General features: G+C 44.8%; 1 protein-coding gene across 3 annotated transcripts in view; it reads left to right on the top strand.

Moving 5' to 3' along the window:
* The window catches only part of MYLK (myosin light chain kinase), a 383,637-nt gene that overhangs the window by 68,482 nt on the left and 290,071 nt on the right, over window positions 1-25,084 (top strand). For all 3 annotated transcript variants that reach the window (XM_083153527.1, XM_083153528.1, XM_083153529.1), the window contains exon 3: window positions 3,699-3,773. In XM_083153527.1, coding sequence (XP_083009653.1) covers window positions 3,699-3,773 — 75 coding nt within the window. The remainder of the gene's footprint in view (window positions 1-3,698; window positions 3,774-25,084) is intronic.

Genomic DNA, 25,084 nt, shown 5'->3' with positions numbered 1-25,084 from the left:
TCCCTTAACAAGTCAAATAATACTACGGGAAAGAAAACAAGTACAGAATACAACCAGCCAATAAACAATATAAGAAAGCACAAGGAATGCAAACGTTTACCGTCTCAACAGATATTCGCAGCGCAGTCCGGTCGGAGCTCGCTATGTTCAAATAGAACTTTAGCCCGGTCAATGGTGGGTGATAGATGCAGTGCTGAAGTGACCGAGCCAGCTCAGGGATAGCTATTTTATAGGGTCCAAGTAGGGGGGTCAAAGGCCGTTGCAATTGGTCAAGGGTTCGAATGTCCATTCCTCAGTGATTGGAGCAAAGTATTACACTTGATTTGGATTGGTGCAGGGGGAGTGTACTTTGGTGTCCTTTGTGTGTTGGCATCGTCGTCGGGGTCGTAAAAAGCAACAAGAACCGGTTATAACTTGATTCCTTTGTCTCACACAGCTCTAACAGAAATAGTACATAGAATTATGGATTTTGTCCGTAATTATCGGACCTTATGAGTTGCGAAGTTTTCGCTACGACCGGAGTGCTGCGCATGAGAAACGGAACATAACGATACTAAACATTATACAGACATAATTGTGTATTGTTGATTAACCTATGTGTGGTGCACTTAACCTTAAATTAACTATATTTTATTTCATGTAAGTATGGTATTATGAATTTATGTGTATTAGTATGGCTGCGCTTATGGTCCACTTTGCTACACAGACTCGGGTATAATACTTTATTTGCGCAACTCTGCGAACCAAGATGGCGGCCATACTATCCTAAAATGGTGTGTGTGCAACTCAACTTTAACAGTCCACCCTTTGACAGTAGATACAAAACTGTCACAGTACAAATTATTTCCTTAAACACAACAGAAATTCATAATCCTAACAAAAAATTTGGGATCCTTGAATTTTACATAAAAGGGGAGTAAACCATCTGCGCTATTCCAATCCAGGATTATGGATAAACGAGGGACCACATTTATCGAACAATCTACTCGGGGTGACGAAGGATAATGTACAATTTTTGGGATAAAAATGAAAACAAGGGAGGTTACAATATATTCAAATTTTCAGATATGGTATCTTTTAGTGGGTGATGGTTTCAATTCTAGGGTCATATACCAAACCCTGGTCTTCCTCTGCATCCCTCGTTCTTACACTCATGATTTCAGTACGTTTGGTCTTTCCCCGGGTCACCATTTTAACACATTTAAACAATTACACAAAGACTATGATGGCACCACTGATGCAAAGAAGTAGTTTTCCGATATTAGCTATGATTCCTTGCGCCCATTCTCCTAACCCGGAGAACCAATGCATTGGGTTCAACCAGGAGGTCCATTCACTGACCTTATCACCTACTTCTGCCAGGCTGATATTGTGTTCCCTTCTAAATTCCCATTTAAGCTGAAGAATCTCATCCATCTGATGATCGATGATTTCTTCTGGGTCTTCAGTATTGTTGGTAATGTAAGTACAACACTTTACCCCAAACTGTGTAGAAATAGACATAATTCTTATACACATTAGAACAATAAAATGGTACCATAAAATATGGGGGGAATAAAACCTCTCAAAAAGGCCCTCAATGAAATGCCAATGTAATTGGAATAAAGATGGATAGGATCCGCTCCTATTTGTGCCGTCTAGATACAGTCCCGAATGGAACGATGAAGTCCTTTTGGACTGGGGATGTTAGGGGTTTTCCACTGGATTCGATAGTACACAAAAGATGAAGGTATAGTTACCACTGTGTATCCCTTGGGAGATTTGTATCCATATAGGACTGCTGTAGCAAGCTTTTTTCTCCGTTTGAAGGGAGGAGGTAGATGAAATTTCCTCCTGGGTAGGAATCACGATGGATGTGGAAAACAAGGTGGCAGTGTCCCGGACAATAGATTTTCCAACAATGGGGATTGGAGACGGCTGGTAGGATCCTGATGCATGCAAAATAACGATGGCAGTGAGGGGCTGTGAGAGGGAGCAGCTTCCAACGCGTTTCACTGCCTCTAGGGGCAGCTTTTTCAAGGATATTGAATATTGAAGATTCATATCCTTGAAAAAGCTGCCCCTAGAGGCAGTGAAACGCATTGGAAGCTGCTCCCTCTCACAGCCCCTCACTGCCATCGTTATTTTGCATGCATCAGGATCCTACCAGCCGTCTCCAATCCCCATTGTTGGAAAATCTATTGTCCGGGACACTGCCACCTTGTTTTCCACATCCATCGTGATTCCTACCCAGGAGGAAATTTCATCTACCTCCTCCCTTCAAACGGAGAAAAAAGCTTGCTACAGCAGTCCTATATGGATACAAATCTCTCAAGGGATACACAGTGGTAACTATACCTTTATCTTTTGTGTACTATCAAATCCAGTGGAAAACCCCTAACATCCCCAGTCCAAAAGGACTTCATCGTTCCATTCGGGACTGTATCTAGACGGCACAAATAGGAGCGGATCCTATCCATCTTTATTCCAATTACATTGGCATTTCATTGAGGGCCTTTTTGAGAGGTTTTATTCCCCCCCTATTTTATGGTACCATTTTATTGTTCTAATGTGTATAAGAATTATGTCTATTATATATGCAATTAAATGTTTTTTACTTTGATTATTTCTCATTGGTAAGCGCTACTTCATTTCTCCATTGTCTCTCCTCTTTTTTAGGGACCTACTCAGTCCCTTTAAGTAGCAGCTTTTTTGACACTCACCCCATATACAGCGCCCTCAGACTACCCTAGGGCAGTCTTTCTTGTCATATGCCGAATGAAGAATGGTGCTTGTGCTGGGACTTATATAGAGATCCGGATCTAGCGAGAATCCTGACGCCGGGTGATGACGTTTTGCCCGCGTGCCCGGAATCGTGGCAGGCGGTAAACTCCGAACGCCTCTCGGATCCGGGCTCGGATCCCTGGAGTTCGTGCGGGCTCGGATCTGGGCAATCCGAGCCCGCACATCCCTACTTATATATAATGTCCACTGTTGCCCTCAGTAGTAGCACTAACTATACGTAACACCCACACCAGTTGCCAAAAGTCTTAGCGCTGATTATACATGCACCCACACCAGTTGCTGACAGTAGTAGTGTTGCTTATACCTAATGCCCACACCAGTTGCTGACAGTAGTAGCGCTGCTTTTACCTAATGCCCACACCAGTTGGTGACAGTAGTAGCGCTGCTTTTACCTAATGCCCACACTAGTTGCCGACAGTAGTAGGCGCTGCCCAGGGCCGGTGTAAGGCTTCTCAGCATCCTAGGCAAAACTTCAACCTACAGCGCCCACCAACCTCCCCCAGTGGACACCCGCGGACAGGACACCCCCCGGACCGGTGGCTACAAGCTACAAAATGCAGAGTTTGATGTCCGGTCCGGCGGTCTTGTCCTGGTACGGTTTTCACCCATACCCCTGTACATGTTTTTTTTCCTCAGCTGCCTGTAATTATTGTGTCAGCCTGAATATTAAGATATTTCAGTATTGCTCTTATGACCCTCTCTAGTCTTGGGTATAAAGTTGGGGTGACATGGACACCTGTTAGAATAAAATGTCATCCGGCCAGGATGAGGATTATGCAGGATATGTCAGTCATTCAGTGTTTCATCACCTGCTTTATGTATTTTGTGCCGCCCTGTATTACTGTACGTTCCTGATACTGTTATCATGTTGCTTTTGTCAACTTTACTGATACTTTTACTATGTTCTCTTTTAGATACTTCAGGAAAAACAGAAATAAAGAAAAGTAAGAAGCCTCGAAGTAACGCTGTTCCTACAAATGCAGTAGAAAGTAAGTGCATTCTCTCTTTGAGGAGCAACACATACAGTGGCTTATATATTAGATGGCAATTCGCAATCTTGCATTTAAAGTGCAGCATTAAGGAAAAGTCACAGGAGCCGTGTGGCTCTCCGTGAGGGTTGCCCCAGGGCCGTCTTTTCGTATGGGCTTAATGGGCACTTGCCCTGGGGCCCCAGGTGTATAAGGCCATATTCTGATAGCTGAGGATCCCCTTTTTCCAGGGATACCAGAATTTTAAAAATCGGCCCTGGGGAACTGGAGATATCCAACTTAAAAGCAGCAGTCCACATCCAACCTGTTAAATGCAATTCCCAGTCATATTTCCCAGGTTCTTTCTGACTTTTTCTGAGAGTATATTCCAAAAGCTGGGACTCTTCCCTTTCTGTTGACACTAGCGGCTTGTCTCTATCATGCCCATAACCAGAGATATCAGCCTTCCAGCAGCCGGTCCCTGCTCCAGCTCCAAACGTCTGGTGTACAGTTTTATATTTTTGTCAATGGATTGCTCTGGCTCCTGATCTCTGATCCCCAAGTTCCTAGCATCTCCTGAAAGTTGGGACTCTAGGTTTTTTATACTATTGAAGGCTAAAAAATCTATTTCCAGATAATGGCGATATCTGCAGTCAAACAAGCTGCCCTTCCACTGGAAAATGATGAATATTAAGCCCACTCCATTATACAACCCTTCCCTGCGTATAAAACACCCCCTACCTCCCTGGAAGTCATTTACAAGGGACCCTTCATTCAGCTCAGTGCGCCCTTCCACACGTTAGTGTTCACCCTCCCACCACCTGTGTAGTAAAGGAGTAATTAGCAGAAGTTACTGCTCCAGGTCCTACATTTTGAATAGAACACAGAGCACCCCTGCCACCCATGGGACATCAAAGCTGCTGCTGATAGCCCCCCCCACACACACCCCTAGGAGGGGAGAATGGGTAAGGGCCCCAGTGCATTGCTTTGCCCAGGGGCCCACACTGCTGTTAAAACGGCCCTGGGTTGCCCCCCTTTCCAGGGGCCGGGAGGGGGACCCAATTTTTCGGGACCCTCCCAGCCATTCCGGGAGATTAGGCAAATGTGTCTTTTCCCACATTATCTGCTGTTTACTTTATACTGCATTGCTTCTCACAGTAATTGTGTGAGGAAATGCGCTGTTACGTCTGTATATAATATTACTACAGAAAGCCAGCAGAAGCTCAATAACTAAAATCAAATTTTGTTATTGTGAATATACAGTAATAATAAAAATGTTTTCTTGTTGGTTCTGGAATCGGGCCAAATTGGAGGTGTTTGACATCAGGTCCGATCCAATGCGTGCTGCCGTGTTCGGAGCCTGGAGATCCTATGTACAACACATGAGATGATTCGGAATCAGACCATCAGCAGCACATCCAATTTCATTTGAACTCCCCCGGCAGGTCCCCAAGACTCTGTTTACATGCGATAAATCGCACAGGATTTATTGCATGTAAAAACTGCCAAGTCAGAGGTAGCCCTCCTGGGGAGCTGCCATGGGAGGTCAAGGGGAAAACAGGTCTGACTTGTGCTTCCGATGGGTTGGACCTGTGTATGGCCACTTTTAGATCTAATGTAGGGTACACACCAGGACGACCTGCTCACGATGCACATCGTGAGCGGGTCGTCAGTGTCTCGTCCGACCCGCTCACGATGACGCGGGAGGGCACGACCCGCTCACGATGTGCACCGTGAGCGGGTCCGATCCGATGGCGACCCGCACCCGGTTGTATGGTCGTCATTGAGATCCTACCTGCAGCAGGTAGGATCTCAATAACGACCGACCGACCCGCGGGACCGCGCATCGGATCGGAATCGCTCCACACCAGCTCAGAAAAGGGCCCAATCAGCACACAATCTGCATCCAATTGATCGGAATCGGATCTAGATTGTGCTGATCGGGCCCTAGTCGTCCTGGTGTGTACCCAGCATTAGATCTGAACAGGATTTTTTTGTGCTGGCTGAGGTAAAGAAATATATTAATGAGTCTCTTTTAATGATAGCCATAAAATGACACTCTATCAGCCACTTTAATGTTACATAAAGGCAGAACCTATATTTTTATATTGAACTTCTCTATTTCAAGTTAGAATGGTTCTTTATATTGTAGGTCTGGGTCGTGTATATTAAGGAATCAGAATAAAATATGTATTGGATCATACTCACACAAGGGACTTATGCAGCCCACACACGCACCGATCCCGGCGTGCGTTGTGGGCTTAACTAGCACACATAGCATCGCATCGTATGCCTTGTGCATACGATGTGCATGCGATGCGATGCTGTGCTAGAAAAAGCTAGTACAAAAAGTATGTGCAGCACATACTTTTTGTACTGTGCGCACCCCATCGTACAGCATCACACCGCCCGCATCGGTGCGTGTGTGGCCTCCTTTAGAAGTTGGTTTTTATGATTTAATTGAGATTTATGTGATGACCTGTGTCCTTTTCCATTTTCAAATGATATGGTCACCATGCAGTAGACGTGCGTTTCTGATCACTTTGTTTTTCTTAGTTTGTGTAATGTGCTGTTGGGGGCTTGCAGGGTATTCCACTATTGATTTAGTTACTGTGCTGGTTTAAGTGCTTAATAGCAAATAGATAAAATATAGAAATGTTCCATTTCTGGATAGAAACCAATGATCACCAGCGCTGTCTCTTCTGTCCAAGTAGTGGAGATGATTTCCATGTGTTTCCTTAACCCTTCTTGTAGGTCATGTGAACATCCTGTGCCGTAGAGAAAGATCGGGGCACAATGTGTTAACCCATAGTTGCCTACAATGGACTGTTCTTCAGGTCTTTCTCTGTGTATGTATATGTATGTTGTCAGCACAGTGCTGCCATAGACCCATTACAACCCATATCCATTTACCACAGATAAATCTATTAGTATTTCCTTTTGTAAACATCAAAATACTTCTAACAACCGACGCTATGTAAAAACCAGACCCGGACTGGACTCCGTACTGCCGGACAGGACATCAAAATCTGCAGTCCTGAGCTCGTAGGGTCCGGTCCGGGGGGTGTCCTGTCCGGGGGGTGTCTTGTCAGGGGGGGGGGGGGGGGGGGTCCGGTTGAATGCTGCTATTATTATGTAGAATTGGCTATTTTTCTTTTAATGCCACTGTTTTTTCTCTGTCACAATGGAAACTTGTACTTGTGTAAGCACTGACCTGTGAAATACGTGTGTTGAAGACCTAACAGCAACCTAGAATTCATCTTGTCGCAGCTACCGGAGAGGGTTCTGCTCTTACCATGGAAAGTGTGTGCTGCAAGAGAGATCTTCTAATGACAGTTGTATATGTAATGTCATCCCAGATCCAGAGCAGAGCAAACACTCAGAAATTACTGCACTTGACTTTTCTGCTGCGCTGCTAAAATAAGTTCACCCTGGACCTTCCAGATACAAGAAACCATTTACTGCCCAGAAAACAAATAATTTTCTCTGATTCTTTTTTTACTTTTATTTTCAAAACCAGAATATTACAATACAAGGACATAATGTCACAAAGTAATATAGATACTATCCTATCTATCATTCAGTGCTTTTATAATTTGCGGCCTTTACATAATATCTGCAGCTAATCAGGATGATTCTACTGCGTCCTGGTCTATTTCTAGAAAAGCGACTAGCAGGATGTCATCTGAGAAATATCATGTTTTACATTGTGTTAATTTATCACCATATAGCACTGTCAGTACTTTGCACTAACTCTCTTGCAGGAAAAGAAAGAAAGCATTATATTTATTATTTATTTATTTATTTCTGTCCAGTTTTCCGTTGTACTTTACAAATGCTTTACCACTTCACTGAAAAAAAATCAAAACATATCTTGGTTTTAAAGTGTCCTATGTCCTATGCACAAATGGAGAAAACATTTTTAGGTCCCTTTTAACCCCTTCCTGACACAGCCAGTTTTTGCCTTCCTGACAGCCATTTTTTTCAAATCTGACATGTTTCACTTAAGTGGGGATAACTTTTTTTTGCTTTTACTTATCCCAGTGATTTTGAGATTGTTTTCTCGTGACACATTGTACTTCAAGTTAGTGGTAAATTTGGGTCGATACAGTCTGTGTTTTTTTGTGAAAAATACCAAAATGTCGTGAAAAAATGGAAAATTTTGCAATTTGCAAAATGTCACATTTTCTGCTTGAGAGACAAATAAACATACCACTCAAAATAGTTAATAACTAACAAAGACCATATGTCTACTTTATGTTGCCATCATTATTTCAACCTCCTTTTCATTTTTTTGGACACTAGGAGGCTTCAAATATGAATAGCAAATTCTAAAATTTTCAAGAAAATTTCAAACACTGATTTTTTTAGGGACCAGTTCAGTTCTGATGTGACTTTGAGGGACTTGTATGTGAGACACCCCCATAAATGATGCCATTTCAAAAACTGCACCCCTCACAGTATTCAAAACAGCATTTTGGAAGTTTGTTAACCCTTTAGGTGTTTCACAGGAATTAAAACAAAGTGTAGGTGAAATTTCAAAATTTCTTTTTTTTTTGCAGAGTTTCAATTTTAATACATTTTTCTAACGAATACAGTAGATTTTACTAGAGAAATGTGACTAAAAATTGATTCCTCCAATTCTTTTGTTTTCATAAATATCCTATATGTGGCCCTAGTGTGCACGTTGACCAAACCACAGGCTTCATAATAGAAGGAGCACCTACTTGATTTTGGAGCCTCCTTTTTATGAGATTTTTTTTTAGGCACCATGTAGGTTTCTAGGCACCATAAGTGCTAAAAGTTAGGAACCTCCCCCACAAGTCACCCCATTTTGCAAACTACACCCTTCAGGGAATTAATTTAGGGGTATAGTGTACATTTCAAACCCCCAGGGGTTTCACCAATTTTGATACAACTGGGCTGTGAAAATGAAAAAATTTAATTTTTCATTTTCACAGCTCAGTTGTATCAAAATTGGTGAAACCCCTGGGGGTTTGAAATGTACACTATACCCCCTGATGAATTCCCTGAAGGGTGTTGTTTGCAAAATGGGGTCACTTGTGGGGGGGTTCCACTGTATGGGTGCTTCAGGGGTCATTCAACCAGAATCTGTGCTGCAAAATCCAAAAATCACTCCTTCCCTTCTGAGTCCTGCCATGCACCCAACTGGTATTTTTTGGTCACATGTGAGGCATTGCCATACTCAGGAGAAATTGGGGCACAGATTTTGGGGTGCTTTGTCTCCTTCATTCCTTGTGAAAATGAAAAATTTTGAGCCAGATCTGCATTTTTGTGTAAAAAAATGTAATTTTTTACACAAAAATGCAGTTCTGGCTCAAAATTTTTCATTTTCGCAAGGAATGAAGGAGACAAAGCACCCCAAAATCTGTGCCCCAATTTCTCCCGAGTACGGCAATGCCTCATATGTGACCCAAAAATACCATTTGGGTGCATGGCAGGACTCAGAAGGGAAGGAGTGATTTTTGGAGGTGGAATGAAAGGTGGGTGCTATGTCGCATTAGCAAGACCCCCGAAGCACCAATACAGTGGAACCCCCCCACATGTGACCCCATTTTGCTCACCAGCTTTGGGAGGGGGGCTGGCGCTGCGGCTGGTGGGGGGGTGGGAGGGGTGCTGGCGCTGCGGCAGCCGGGTGGGTGGGAGGGGGGGCTGCCGGGTGGGAGGGGGGGGGGGGGGGGGCTGGCGATCGGTGGTGATCGGTGCTGTACTTAACAGCACCGATCACTGTATATATATATATATATATATATGTGTGTGTATATATATATATATGTGTGTATATATATATATATATATACATATATACACATATATATATATATATATCTCTATATATATATTTATATATATATATATATATATATAGGTCATATAAATGAATTTATACCCAAAATCAAATATTTAACTGTGCTGCTGCTGGAGGGGGGCTGGCGCTGCGGCTGCTGGCTGGGTGGGAGGGAGGGCTGGAGGGAGGCTGCCAGGAGGGAGGGCGGGCTGCCGGGCGGGTGGAAGGGCGGGTGGGAGGGCGGTTTGCCGCTCGGTGGTGATCGGTGCTGTACTTAACAGCACCGATCACCACCGATCTCTGTGTTACCGAGCGGCTTAGCCGCCGGTAACACAGAAAACGCTGCAATTGGCTGTTCACTTTTGAACAGCCAATCGCAGCGATCGCCGACCGGGGGGGGCACCCCTGCCCCCCCTGGGCGGCGAGGGGGGATGTCTGCTGTCAGGGACAGCAGACCTCTCCAAACTGTCACCGCGTCTATAGACGCGGTGACCGTTTAAAGCCATGACGTATATATACGTCATGTGTCGGGAAGTCCTTCCCGACCATGACGTATATATACGTCAAATGTCGGGAAGGGGTTAAATAGTAAATTTGGGGGAAATTTACTAATCTGAAAAACCTAGTTTTTCGTATTAGTATTTCCCCTACGACTGCATACGACTGTCGTATGCAAAGTCGTGTTCCGGAGGGGAATGTACAAAGCAGTCAGATACGACTGCTTTGTAACCCTCCGATGGTGTAACCATTCGTATTAGCTGGCCATATATACGGCCGCTAATACGAATTCGTACAGGCAGTCTTCACGGATCAGTCAGATCCGTGCAGGCTGCAGAGTGTAAAAAAAGATAGAAAAATAAATACATTTTAAAAAAAAATCAGCGTGGGGTCCCCCCCACAGCTGTAACCAGCACCAGGCTGAAAGAGCCGGGGCCGGTAATTAAAAATCAGGGAACCCGTCAAATAGGGGTTCCCCGATTTTTAACAACCAGCTCCAGGTCCGGGGCTGGTTCCCAAAATACAGGGGACAAAATGTGTAGGGGTCCCCCGTATTTTAAGAACCAGCCCCAGGCACAACCAGCCAGCTGTTTGTGTAATGTCAATCTTATGTAGTTGGCCACACCCAGTGTTGCCATGGGAGTTTGGGTGCGGTTTCCTGTTACTGCTGTTCTTGTTTAACATGGCTACTTGAAACTAGCATGCAGTGTCTGTCCTCATTTATTACATCTGAAACATGGTGTCAGAAGTTCCTGAGCCCACAAATGATGCTGATTATTGGTGGTGCAGCAGCTCAGGCTTATGAGAAAACCTGCAGAGACAAGACAAGGATAAGGATTGCATAGATATCAAGTGGATTGAATCATCATCGTGCTAAACTCCTCTGCCTTCTCTGGAGTGGAAGCTCAGCAACATGGCATCTACTAACAACATCCCTCCACCTGATGGGATGCAGATGAGTGGCAATTTGTGCACTAACTGCATACTTGCCTACTTTTATCTTCACCTTTCCGGGAGAAGCCCGGAGAGGCAACACATCAGGGGGGCGGGAGCAAGGCTGACAGCACTTGGCCCCGCCCCCCATGACGAAAACCTCCGTGATTCGCGGGCCGAGAGGGAGGGGGCGTGGCTTAAATGACGCGAAATGACGCGAAATGCCGCGATCGCGTCATTTAAGCCCCGCCCCCTCCCCGCGTACCCGCGATTTCATGTAATTTTAACCAGCGGGCAAGGATGGAGCGGGGCAAATCCCAGAATGCGGGAGACTTGCCCACCTTCCCGGGGGGCCGGGAGAAGGACCCGATTTGCGGGAGGCTCCCGGCCATTCCGGGAGGGTAGGCAAGCCTGACTAACTGGGAGAACTTTAGAGCAGAGTTTGAGGACTTTTCTTTAGCCACAGGCCTTACTGATAAATCAGCTCAGGTGCAAGCAGCCACACGGAGGAGAGTGATGGGCAGTGAGTGTCGCCATGTGTATAAGCACAACCTGAATCTAACTGCAAATGTAAAGGCAATCCTGGATGCATTGGAAGAATAATTTAAGCCTGCAAAAAATGTGATTTATGGAAGGTATATTTTTGGCTGCAGTAAGCAAGAGGAAGGAGAATCCATTGATAAGTTTGTTACCCGGCTGAGAGAAAAGGCAGCAACGTGTGAGTATGGCACATTAAAAGATGAACTTATAAGAGACAAATTAGTATTGGGCATAAACTGTGAAAGCACACGTCGCCGTCTCTTAAGAGAGCGGAATTTAGATCTGTCAGCAGCTATAGAGATGTGTCGCACAGCAGAGCTCACTGACCAGAGAATCAGGGCAATGGACAGACAGACTGATAATATAAATGCTGCAGACAGACAGCAGCACAGCAGGGGGAATGCACTGGATACCCCAAAGTATAGAAATCAGCAGCAGAAGCTCACCAGCAGCCTGATACACAGCCTGTAAATACTGTGGTAATAGACACAGGCAAGGGCAAGAGCAGTGTCCAGCATTTGGGAAAACCTGCAGCTCATGTGGTGTTACCAATCACTTTGCTATAGTGTGTCTGTCAAGCAAGCGCTGGAATACAGCAGGAAGAGTGCACACAGTAGAAGGGGATGCAGTTACCATCCCGGCGGTCGGGATCCTGGCGTTCAGAATCCCGACGCCGGAATCCCGACCGCCGAAATGCCGACACATTCTCCCTCCTGGGGTGTCCACAACACCCCTGGAGGGAGAATAAATTAGTGTGCCGAGCGTAGCGAGGCACCGGGCCCGCTGCGTGGCGAGCGCAGCGAGCCCGCACGTCCCCCCCTTGTCGGCATTTCGGCTGTCGGGATTCCGGCATCGGGATTCTGAACGCCGGGATCCCGACCGCCGGGATTCAATACTGAATTCAGTAGAAGACACACCTGGAGCTGAGACACAGAGTGCTGAGGGCATTTACACTACAGAATGCATTGGGACTGTAAGATCAGCAGGCCAGAAGTGGTTTGCACATCTGACTATTAATAATAATAAGAGGCAACCATGTCAGTTAGACTCAGGGGCAACATGTGATGTTATGAGTCTGGAAGATAAGATGAAATTGGCTCCTAGAGATCCATTACTGCCAATTGACACTAAACTGAAGCTGTATTCTGGAGAGCTGATGAGATCATTGGGACGGTTCAGAACAGAATGTGTTGTTAGTGGATGTACCCACATGCTTAATTTTGAAATTGTGGAGGCCAATCAGAAACCATTATTATCAGGTTCCACCTGTGAGCGCTTGGGGTTGATGCAGTTTACTATTCCTGCTGAGCTACATAAGACGGAACATGAATTGTCTGGACCATTGAGGAAAGAGAAATTAATAGATGCCTATGATGATGTGTTCAAGGGAGCAGTGAAATCTGTTCCTGAGGAAGTACATTTTGAACTTTATCCAAGTGTTCCACCATTCCAATGTGCTCCACGCAATGTGCCTATAGCCCTTAAGCCAAGAGTAAAAGCTTTACTAGATCAGTATGAAGTAGATGGACATATTGCACCTGTGACTGAACCGACTGACTGGATTAGCAATATGGTCATTGTGGCAAAGCCTGACAAGCTAAGAATCTGTATTGATCCTAAATTTTTAAATCAAGCACTGCGGAGGTCTCATTACATAATGCCGACATTGGAGGATGCAGTGGACCAGGGCTTTCTAACGAGCCCAGCCCCGTGTCTCTAGCCCCCCGGAAACCGGAGATATCGCCTGGCAAACCTGTAACGTTTTTCCCCATAGGGTAATATGGGACCCGTCAATTCCGACCCCCACCCGGTTCCGACGGCTGCCAGTTCCCGCCCTGGCATCATAGAAGCATGTGGTTGATTTAATTTAATTCCAAATCGCTGGGCCTTCAATATGATACCAGGCTGGGTCAAATCGGTCAATCGGTTCCAGAGATATTGCATGTAAACCGATTTTATTATTTTTGAAATGTAATTTCATGGCTGTTCATGTTCTTTGAGGGCAGATTACTCTGGACCCAAACATTCCAGTTTCACTGGACCAAAATCATTAAAAGCTCACTCAAAAGTTCTTCAATAAAATACTTGTCTCATGTAAATGGGTCAGTTGGTTCCGAAGATATAGCCGGTTAAATGAGATAACTCACCAGAAAATGCAGGGACTAGGCTGGTTTAAAAGGGGCCAACCTGGGAATGCATTTTCTGGTGTGAAAGGGGTATTATTTCAAATAGCCGGGACCTGCAGTGCTCTGAATACAGCCAGGCTCTGCCACTGTCAGTGGCTATCACTTCTGCCTGGCGGCGGCTGTCCCCTATTTACCACAAGCATGTATTCCCCCTTGGCAATGAGCATGTAATCCCACATGGCAACGAGCGTGGAACCCTTGGCAATGAGCATGTAGAGAAGCAGCACTTATGTAGCATAATTTTTAATAGGCATTATGGTGTTTGGCATAACACATAATGGACATACAGTAATGGCGTGTAACTTAACGTGTAATGGACATTATGGTGTAAATGCTTAATGCGAGCCTTTGGTGGACAATGTCCCTGTTTATGAAGTGTATTGTGAATTTTGGCTTAATCTGTGTGGCATTATGTGAATTCTGGCTCAATCCATGTGGCATTATGTGAATTTTGTCTCAATCCGTGTGGCATTATGTGAATTTTGGCTCAATCCATGTGGCATTATGGGAATTTTGGCTCAATCCGTGTGGCATTATGGGAATTTTTTCCCAATCCGTATGGCATTATGTGAATTTTGGCTCAATCCGTGTGGCATTATGTGAATTTTGGCTCAATCCATGTGGCATTACGTGAATTTTGGCTCACTCCGTATGGCATTTTATGCATTTGGCTCAATCCGTGTGGCATTATGTGAATTTTGACACAATCCATTTGGCATTATGTGAATTTTGGCTCAATCCGTGTGTGTTATTATGTACATTTTGGCTCAATCCATGTGGCATTATGTGAATTTTGACACAATCCATGTGGCATTATTTGAATTTTGGCTCAATCCATGTGGCATTATGTCAATTTTGGCTCATTCCATTTGGCATCATGTGTAAGGGGCAAGTATAATGGGGTCTAGTATTTTGTTGCATAATGTGTAGAAGTTGTATATGGTGTGGTACACTACACTCAAGGACACACCCCCTGTTGAGTGGCCAAACACCCTTTTCCGGAGCGCGTCTTTGGCGCGCGCACAACTTCATCCTTCACTTTTGTCGCCATGGTGGGCCTGCGTACTTTAAATGCCAGGGCCTATTTTTAATTCCATTCCTACCCTCTCCTGCCGCTCTCTTAGCATGTACACTGGCACCACTAACACCGCCCCTCCCCCACCCAAACCCTTTTTTATCATGGTGCCCCCCCTGTCATTTTATCCTGGATCCGCCCCTGGGAGGATGTGTTATATAAGCTGCCCAAAGCAAAGATCTTCACACTGGTGGATGCACGTGATGCATTTCTGCAATGCAAGCTGGATGAAAAAAGCAGCTATATGACCACCTTTTGGACCCCATGGGGCAGGAAAAGATGGCTTAAACTCCCTTTTGGAGTTTCTGTAGCACCTGAAGTTTACCAACGAAAACAACATGAGTTGCTGATTGGACTGAGCGGCATTGAGCCGATAGCAGATGATATTCTTGTAGTTGGCTGTGGTGAGACTGAAAATGAAGCATAGGCTGATCATGACCGCAAATTGCTAGCACTTTTGGATCGTTGCCGACAAGTGAAATTAAGACTTGGTATGAAGAAGCTACAATTTAAGTTGAAAGAGGTCAATTTTCATGGTCATATTCTGTCCTCTGAAGGTTTGAAAGTTGATCCTGAAAAAGTTACAGCGGTCTTAGAAATGCCAAAGCCCACTGATGTAAAATCCGTTCAACGCTTGATGGGTTTGTGACATATTTAGCCAAATTTATGCCTCGCCTCTCAGAGGTATGTGAACCCCTGCGCAGACTTCTGGACAGAGATACAATATGGCACTGGCTTCCAAAGCATGACAAGGCAGTGGAGGAAATAAAGCATTTGGTCACAGTTACACCTGTGCTGAAATATTATGATGTCACCAAGCCAGTCACTGTACAGCGTGATTCAAGTAAAACTGGACTCGGATGTTGCCTGATGCAAGAAGGACAACCAGTTGCATTTGCTTCAAGGGCTTTGACTCCAACTGAGCAGAATTATGCACAAATTGAAGGAGTGCTTGAGCATCGTGTTTGCTTGTTCCCATTTTCATTACTTTTTTTATATGGCCGTGATGTGATCACAGTGGAGACTGATCATAAACCGCTGATTGCCATCTTTAAAAAGCCTCTTCTCTGTGCACCTAAAAGACTTCAGAGTATGATGTTAACATTACAGCATTACAATCTCTGTGTTACTTACAAGCCAGGCCCTGAGATGTATATCAGTGACACTCTTAGTAGAGCAGTACCTGTGGGTGGAAGCTCCGGAGCAGCCCAGAGTTATCACACAGTGTGCGCCATGCAGCAGGTGATGACTGAATTTGAACAGATTAACCAGGCAGATTATCTGATGTCACTGACCAGCGACTGCATCAGGTTCAGCAGCACACCATGACTGATGAGAGCCTGCAGACTTTGAAGTCTATTGTACTGACTGGATGGCCAGATTCAAAAGAAGAGACACCACTTATCGTGAGAGACTATTGGTCATTTAGAGATGAGATCAGTGTACAGAATGGCATTTTGTACAAGGGTCCAAGAGTTATCATTCCAAAATCATTGCGATCTGAAATGCTGGCACGCATACATTCCAGCCATCTTGGAGGTGATGCATGTTAAAGACAAGCAAGGGATACATTGTACTGGCCTAACATGCAAAGTGACATTAAGAACTATGTTGGTAACTGCCCAGCATGTAATGAATATGCACATGCACAACAGAAAGAGCCTATGATGTCACATGAGATACCAATCCGTCCATTTCAGATTGTCAGCATGGATTTATTCACTCACGAAGGCAAGGACTTTCTGTTAATAGTGGACCATTATTCAGATTTTTGGGAAATTGAGCTTCTCACAGATTTATCCTCAGAGACTACAATAAAGCGGTGCAAGGCACAATTTGCACGGTATGGCCAGCCTGAAAGAGTGATTTTGGACAACAGTCCGCAGTTTGCTTGTGAGCAGTTTAGACTATTTGCTTCTGAATGGAAGTTTGAGCATGTTACCTCTTTCCCACGTTATCCAAAATCGAACGGTAAAGCTGAGTCAGCAGTTAAGATTGTGAAGAATCTGTGCAAAAAGGCTAGCAGTGATAATACAGGTGCATGGAAAGCCATATTACATTGGAGGAATACACCAACCGAGGGCATGGGGACCAGTCCTGCACAGCGTCTAATGTCAAGGAGGCTTAATCATTTTTGCCAGTAGCAAGTACTTTACTCTATCCAAGTGTAGCACAAGGTGTACCAGAAATGCTACAGCAGAGGAAGCAGATTTCCAAGTTGGAGTATGGTAGATTTACTAAGGAGTTGCCTGAACTTGCTATTGGTGAGCCAATTCGTATGAAGCCAATTCCTGGAGATCGCACAGGCCGTTGGAGACGTGGTACCTGTGTGCACAAAGTTGCACCGCGCTCATATCTTGTGGATGTGGAAGGTAATTTGTACAGACGCAATCGTGTGGATTTGCGAGTAGCTGAGCGGCCAATTCTACAGGAGACTGTAGGGCATTCCGTTCCTGGTCTAATTATGGAGCCAGCTGTGCCAATGGCAAATCAAGAATTTGAAAGGCCCCAGGTCATTCTACTAGGTGATGGGGGAAATGAGAACATGGAAAACGCAAGTATACCAGATGTCAGTCCATCATTATCACCCGCTAGAGTTCTAAGGACTCCGGCTCAACAGAATTCAACTCTGAAACAACCTGTCTATACTCGCAGTGGACATCAGTCACGGCCACCTGACAGACTTGATTTATAGTTTAAGAAACAACTAATGAAGGACATTGTTAGCATTGTCAGTTATGTTATACCTTAAGTATATTTCAAAAAGGGAGATGTTTGTGTAATGTCAATCTTATGTAGTTGGCCACACCCAGTGTTGCCATTGGAGTTGGGGTGCGGTTTCCTGTTACTGCTGTTCTTGTTTAACATGGCTACTTGAAACTAGCATGCAGTGTCTGTCCTCATTTATTACATCTGAAACACCAGCAGGGTAATGTCACAGCCGGGGGACACTTATTATATAAGGTCCCGCAGCCAAAACATTAACCCCCTGACCGGTCAGCCTGGCCAGGGGCCCTGGGGGAGTGGGGACCCCCCCAATAAAGGGGTCCCCCTCCCTTGCACACATACTGATACTTACCTATCTTGATCCCGTAGGTAGCCCTCTGTCCTGGTGTCCGGTGTCCTGTGTCATCCTCCAGGTCCATGGCGGTGTCCGGGTCCGAAGAAATCCATGTTGGAGCTGTGGAAGGAAATCCTACTCACCTGGTCCTGTGCTGAAGATGTCTTCTCTTGGTCCGACGTAGTCCAGGTAATCTTCATGCTGTCGCCGGTCCCCTCACTGTCCGCATCGCACTGAGGAGAGATGCAGAGATGTTTCATACTCGGCGCCTCTCCTCAGAATGATTTCTATTGGCCGCCTAGCGGCCAATCAGGAGCCGACTTTCTTGGCTCCTGAATAGAAATCATTCTGAGGAGAGGCGCAGAAGATGAAACATCTCTGCATCTCTCCTCATTGCGATGCGGACAGTGTGGGGACCGGCGACAGCATGAAGATTACCTGGACTACGTCAGACCAAGAGAAGACATCTTCAGCACAGGACCAGGTGAGTAGGATTTCCTTCCACAGCTCCAACATGGATTTCTTCGGACCCGGACACCACCATGGACCTGGAGGACGACACGGACCGCCGACATGGACCTGGAGGACGACACAGGACACCAGGACAGAGGGCTACCTACGGGATCAAGACAGGTAAGTATCAGTATGTGTGTAATGTATGTATTAAACTTTTATTTTCATTGTGTCAGTGTGTGTTTATTGTACTATTTTTTTAACTGTGGAACTACAAGACCCAGCGGGCCCTTTAATGCCCCGCAGGCTGGGACTTGTGGTTCTCCAAGTCCCAGCTTGCGGGGGAGGCTTGCTGGGACTCATAGTTCCACAGTTTTAAACAACTGTTTTTTCATCTATTTTTTTTACACCACTATCAGCCCGGTGACCACAGCCCAGGGTCACCGGGTACAGTACCAGGCTTCAGCCTGTTCAGGTAAGTCCTGAAGGAGGGGGGGACCCCTTTATTGGGGGGGTCCCCACTCCCCAGGGGCCCCTGGCCAGGCTGACCGGTCAGGGGGTTAATGTTTTGGCCGCGGGACCTTATATAATAAGTGTCCCCCGGCTGTGACATTACCCTGCTGGCTGGTTGTGCCTGGGGCTGGTTCTTAAAATATGGGGGACTCCTACTCATTTTATCCCCCATATTTTGGGAACCAGCCCCGGACCTGGAGCCTGGGGCTGGTTGTTAAAAAATCGGGGAACCCCTATTTGTCGGGTTCCCTGATTTTTAATTACCGGCTCTTTCAGCCTGGTGCTGGTTACAGCTGTGGGGGGGACCCCATGCTGTTTTTTTAATTTAAATTTTCCTTTTTTTTTTTACACTAAAGCCTGCATGGATCTGACTGATCTGTGCAGGCTAAAGCCAAATACGACAGGGAAAGCAAGGTGTATTTTCCTGTTGTATTTTGGTGCCTGTTTTACACCAATTAGCAGCCGTATTATCAATACGGCTGCTTAGTACATCAGGAACCACCATTCTTTTGAATGGTGATTCCTGTCATATCCTATCAATGGTGTAGACATTCGTATTTGTAAATACAAATACGAATGTCCCATCTTTAGGAATACGAATTGTTGTATTTTCGGGATTGTAAATCCCGAAAATACAAATGTGTAAAAAATAGGTGTATTTCTGCCTACGAATACACCTATTTTTTACGAATCCATATTGGTAAATTTCCCCCTTTATGTCCCTGTGAGATTACACAGGCCACATAATTTTATGTAAAATAGGGGTAGGTTTATCAAAATATCCTCCAATCAGCTACTATCATTTTACAGGTTGTGTTTTAGAAATGACAGACGCTATACAGCCGTTAGATCGACCGCATTAAAGTCATACCTCCCAACTTTCATGATTGGTGAGTAGGGACGCTCGAGTGTGCTGAAAGTGTGCCCAAAATTTTCGGGCGTGGCTCAGCGGGAAGTGGCGTGGCCTACATTAGCGATGCTCCCACAGGGCCACGCCCTGATTTCACCACTGTGGGGGCATGAGTAAACTCTATGTGCATGCGCACAGTATCTATTCACGGGTGACAGGGGGGACTCCAAACTGCTCCCCCCAGTTGCGGGACACTGCCGACCCCGGGCGGGGTGCGGGAGCATCCCCCCAAAAAGGAGATGTTCATACGGAAAGTGGTACAGTTGAGTTGGAGAGAGATAAAGTACCCGCAAATCAGCTCCTGTCTGTCATGGGTATGGGTCATAGGGTTGACCACTATAGATTGACATGCATCAAGATCGACATGTTTGATGGTCGACATGGGGACAGCTCGACAGCATCATTAAGTCAACATGGGCTACATGGGCGACATGGGGTTTTTAACTTTTTTTTGACCCTACATGTGCCGACAGGTAGTATTTCATTCTCTACCATTAACTAGGGAGTGTTGGAAGAATAAAATAGTGTGCCCAGTGAAGTATGGTGATCGCAGCGTGCCATTCCATGGGGAACGCGGTGCACCTTTTTAGTGTCCATGTCGACTGTGTTGACATCAGGGATAAAAAAAAAATTGAAAAACCCCTTACAAATGTCGACCTCATGCTTGTGTTGACCTAATGTCCCTGTCGACCTAACCCCATGTTGACCTTCAGACATGTCGACCTTGCTGCATGTCGACCTATATTGGTTGACCCTATGACCCACATCCATGACAGACAGGAGCTGATTTGCTGGTACTTTATCTCCCTCCAAGCTTTAATAAATCTGCCTCATCAACTGTGCATTTTATGGGTTAAATACCACCAACAACAATAATAATAATTATAAAGTTTTCATATGGTCCCTCTCAAATTATATTTGTATGGATATTTCTATATTATTCCAGATGATTGTTCATGGACAAGATATAGGCATTTGGGAATATGATTTGTAGCAAATTCTATAACACAAAATCCTTCAGTCCCTCATCAAGGATTTTGACCATGGGGACTCAGCCATGGTCCAAAGTTTTGAGAATGACATACAAATTATATTTCACAAAGTATGCTGTCTCCGTTTTATGATGGCAATTAGCATATACTTTAAGGTCCATACACACTGGACGATTATGCCCAGCGTGTATGGACAGCGATGACTACGGTCATCACTGGGGGGAAAGCCATTTTCCCCCTGCCCGGCGCTGTCAGCGTGGGTAATACCAGCAGATGAGCGGCATTCCCGGTCATGATGGGGGAATGCGCATCACCACTTTGAACTGAAAACCACTCAAACTTGTGGTTTTGAGCGGCTTTCAGCTTAAAATCGCCCAGTGTGTATGGGCCTTTAGAATCATGAAGAGTGATCAGATTAATTGCAATTATTTCAAAAGTCCCTCTTTGCCATGACAATGGACTTAATCCCAAAAACTAAATTTCCACTGCATTTCATCCCTGCTACAAGAGGACCAGCTGACAGTCAGTAATTATCTCGTTAACAGAGAGTGTTGAAGGGGACAAGGTTGGAGATCAGTCCGTCATGTAGATTGAGTAAGAATAACCTACTGGAACTTTAAAAGGAGCAGGGTGCATGAAATCATTGTTCTTCCTCTTTTAACCCTGGTTACTTGCAAGGAAACACATCAAGAAAGCTTGAGAGTGACCTTGCCCATCCAGCAAGATCCATGACCATTTCCTAAAGTTGATTCAGTGCAGGATCAGGACACCGCCAGTTCAGAGCTTGCTCAGGAATGGCAACAGGCAGGTGTAAGTGCATCTGCATGCACAGCGAGGCAAAGACTATTGGAAGATGGCCTGGTGTCAAGAAAGACAGCAAAGAAGCCACTTTTCTCCAGGAAAAACATTGGGGACAGACTGAAAGTCTGCAAAGGTACAGGGATTGGACTGCTGGGGACTGGGGTAAAGTCCTTTTCTCTGATAATTACCTTCCAGATTGTTTGGTACATTTGGAAAAACTCTTGTCTGGAGAAGGAAAGGTGAGCACTACCATCAGGCCTATGTCATTCCAACAGTAAAGCATCCTGAGACCATTCATGTGTGGGGTTTCTTTTCAGCCAAGGGAGTCGGCTCACTCACAATTTTATTTAATATTCCAGCCATGAATAAAGAATGATACCAAAACATCCTCCAAGAGCAACTTTTTTCAACCAACAAAGAACAGTGTGATGAACAATACCTTTTCCAGCATGATGAAGACCCTTGCCATAAGGCAAAATTGAAAACTACATGGCTCGGGGAACAAAACATCTACATTTTGGGTCCATTGCCTGGAAACTCCCCAGACCTTTATCCCAGTGAGAACTTGTGGTCAGTCCTCCAGAGGTGGCTGGACTAAGAACTTATTACTGTACATTTATTTATTTACAATTTCTTATATAGCGCAGCAGATTCCGTTGCACTTCACAATAGTAGACAGTGATAAAACAAACTGGGTAACAACAGACAGACTTGGAGGTAGGAAGGCCCTGCTGCAAGCTTAAAATCTATAGGGACATAGCAGGGAAACACAAGGACAGGCACCAGTAATAGCATAGCAGTCCCACCAAGTTGCAAGTCCAGAAGGGGTGCTATATAATACATAAGTGCCTCAGAGGGTTATATGTGTGAAACTTAAATATGAAAAGCTTGCCTGAAGAGGTGAGTTTTCAGGGAACACTTGAAAGTCTGGAGGCCAGTGGAGAGTCTTACTGTGGAAGGGCATTCCATAGGATGGGAGCAGCCCGATGAAAGTTCTGTAATAGTGAATGGGATCTAGTGATCTGTGCAGAAGAGAGACGCAGATCTTGTGCAGAGCGCATTGGTTGAGATGGGAGAAATTTTATGATAAGTAAACAGATATTTGCTGGTGCAGTATGGTTAATAGCTTTATATGCGAGTAGAAGTGTTTTATATTGAATACAGTAAGATACAGGCAACCAATGGAGGGACTGACAGAGCGGATCAGCAGATGATGAGCGTCTTGCAAGGAAGATCAGCCTAGCAGCAGCATTTAAAATGGATTGCAGTGGCGAGAGTCTGTTTTTGGGAAGACCAGTTAGGAGACTATTGCAATAATCAATGCGGGATATAATGAGTGCATGGATAAGATATTTAGCAGTGTCTTGTCATATTTTGGATATGTTTTTTAGATGCATGTAACATGATTTGGAGACATATTGAATGTGGGGAAGAAAGGACAGTTCAGAGTCAAGGATGCAACAAGCTTGCAGGCTAGGGTAGTTTGTTGAGTTGTCAACAGTTATGGATATATCAGGATGGTAACTGTTCTTGGTTGGTGGGAATATAAGTAATTCCGTTTTGGAAATATTGAGTTTGAGTTGGCGAGAAGACATCCAAGATGAGATGACAGAGAGATATTCAGAGACTCTGCCCAAAACCACTGGTGACAACTCTGAGGTTGATAGATAGATTTGAGTATCATCCGCATATAAGTGATACTGAAATCCAAAAGAGCTGATTAGTTTGCCAAGAGAGGAAGTATAGATTGAGCCTTGCGGAACTCTGACTGACAGAGGTACAGTAGTGAAGAGGAAGTAGAGTCAGAGAAGCAAACACTTAAAGAGCGATCAGATAGGTAAGGTGTGAAAGGGCTGTATCATTAAGACATAGGGAGTGTAGTGTTTGTAAGAGAAGAGTGTCATCCACAGTGTGAAACGCAGAAGAAAGATCTAGAAGAATAAGTAGAGAGTAATGGCCTTTAGACTTAGCAGTTGCCAGATCATTCACCACTTTAGTCAATGCTATCTCAGTGGAGTGCTGGGAACGAAAGCCTGACTGAAGTGGGTCTAATAGGGCATGAGAGTTAAGAAAGTGTGTGAGGCGAGAGTAGTACATAATTTATCACTTTAAACTTAACCTCTGGGAATCTTTTTAGGTGGTCTTTTGCCAATTGACACCAGAAAGGCAACAAGTCTCTGTTATTTTCTAATCTCAAAAGAAACATGTGACGGGTCCTTCTATCGTAGCTTAGCTAGCAGTTACAGAAAAGCAGAAGCTTTACATTGAATCGCAGGCTGATCCTTTTTTTTTTTTTTTTAATAAGAAGATACAATATTTTGTAGCAGACGTAATACATTTTCCAGAGGGTTAAAATGTATATGTATCTCTCTCAGTCATGTGCAGGTATCCTAAATGTGGTTATCATCTCTAAAAAAAATGCATTCAATAGATTGCAGTTACATGCCTTTTTGGATAGTGTGATTATAGTACATCTAGGTATATACAGTAGTATAAAGCATAGACATAGAAGATTACAGTATTCTGCTTAAAACCAATTTTAAAATGAAATCTGACTTCTACTCTATAGATTTCTGATGTCTTCTCATTTTACAGAGTTCAGGTTAAGCCTTCTATGCATCTGTGGTTGCGGTCTTGTGTTTGGTAAAGTTAAATTATTCAACACATTATGTGTTTTTTGCTGTCTTATTCCACCTGGTAATTGATGTGATGTGAAAGGGGTTAACAGTTATAGCTAACCAGTAGCAACACAGCAATACGAACCGGGTAAAAAGAAGGGTTCTTACCTGTTCATTGCAGTGTTGCTGTGCAGTATGAACGGGTTAATCAGGTCGAACGACCCATTTCCTGTTCACACTATGGAGGAGGCAGCGCTAGGAGCAGCACCAGCTCTAAGCGCTGCCTCCTCCCCCGATGACACTCCACCACGCCCCCACAGGACGTCAGCGAACTGGCTATATTGCCTGTGTCAGCAGCGCTGACAATGTTTCTGCTGCGGCATCACCGCAGCAGCGTCCCGGCGCCCTTAGAAGGGCGGACCAGGTACTTCCGCCTGGCGGGGACAGTTTTATTGACAGGTCCGCCCGGCCGTGGCGCGTCACTTCCGCCTGGCCGGAGGATGCTGTCAGTGAGCGGGCCGTGTCATCTGGAGGTTGCCTAGCAACCAGGGGATGCCGGGCGACGCGAGCCTGGACAGCTGTTTGTAATAAGTGAATTGCGGGGGCTGGTCTGGCGGTGGCAGCTGATTGGCCAGCACATCCCTTTTTTTTACGCAATCAGTGTTTATTATAAGATAACAAATAAACATTGTATCATTTACATTTTCAAAGGGACTACAAAGAGTATCAAATCAAAAATAGTACGCAGCGAACGTATGCATCAACATTGTCAACCGAGGGAAATAACACACTTTAGAGTAAGAGCGTTAGATAGAAGAGGTAATGATAGAAGAACGTAAAGAGTGAAGGAGAGAGAGTAGGGAAAATGGGGGAAGGTAGAGTGCAACCAGTGTCGTGTCATGGTTGTGTGACAGGTATCAGTGAGGGAGTACTGACATATGAT

Source organism: Crinia signifera, chromosome 7 (genome assembly GCF_055691185.1).
Source record: "Crinia signifera chromosome 7, ASM5569118v1, whole genome shotgun sequence".
Classification (NCBI taxonomy): domain Eukaryota; kingdom Metazoa; phylum Chordata; class Amphibia; order Anura; family Myobatrachidae; genus Crinia; species Crinia signifera.
Note: the sequence above shows the minus strand (reverse complement) of the source record. Positions and strands in the feature narration are given on the sequence as shown.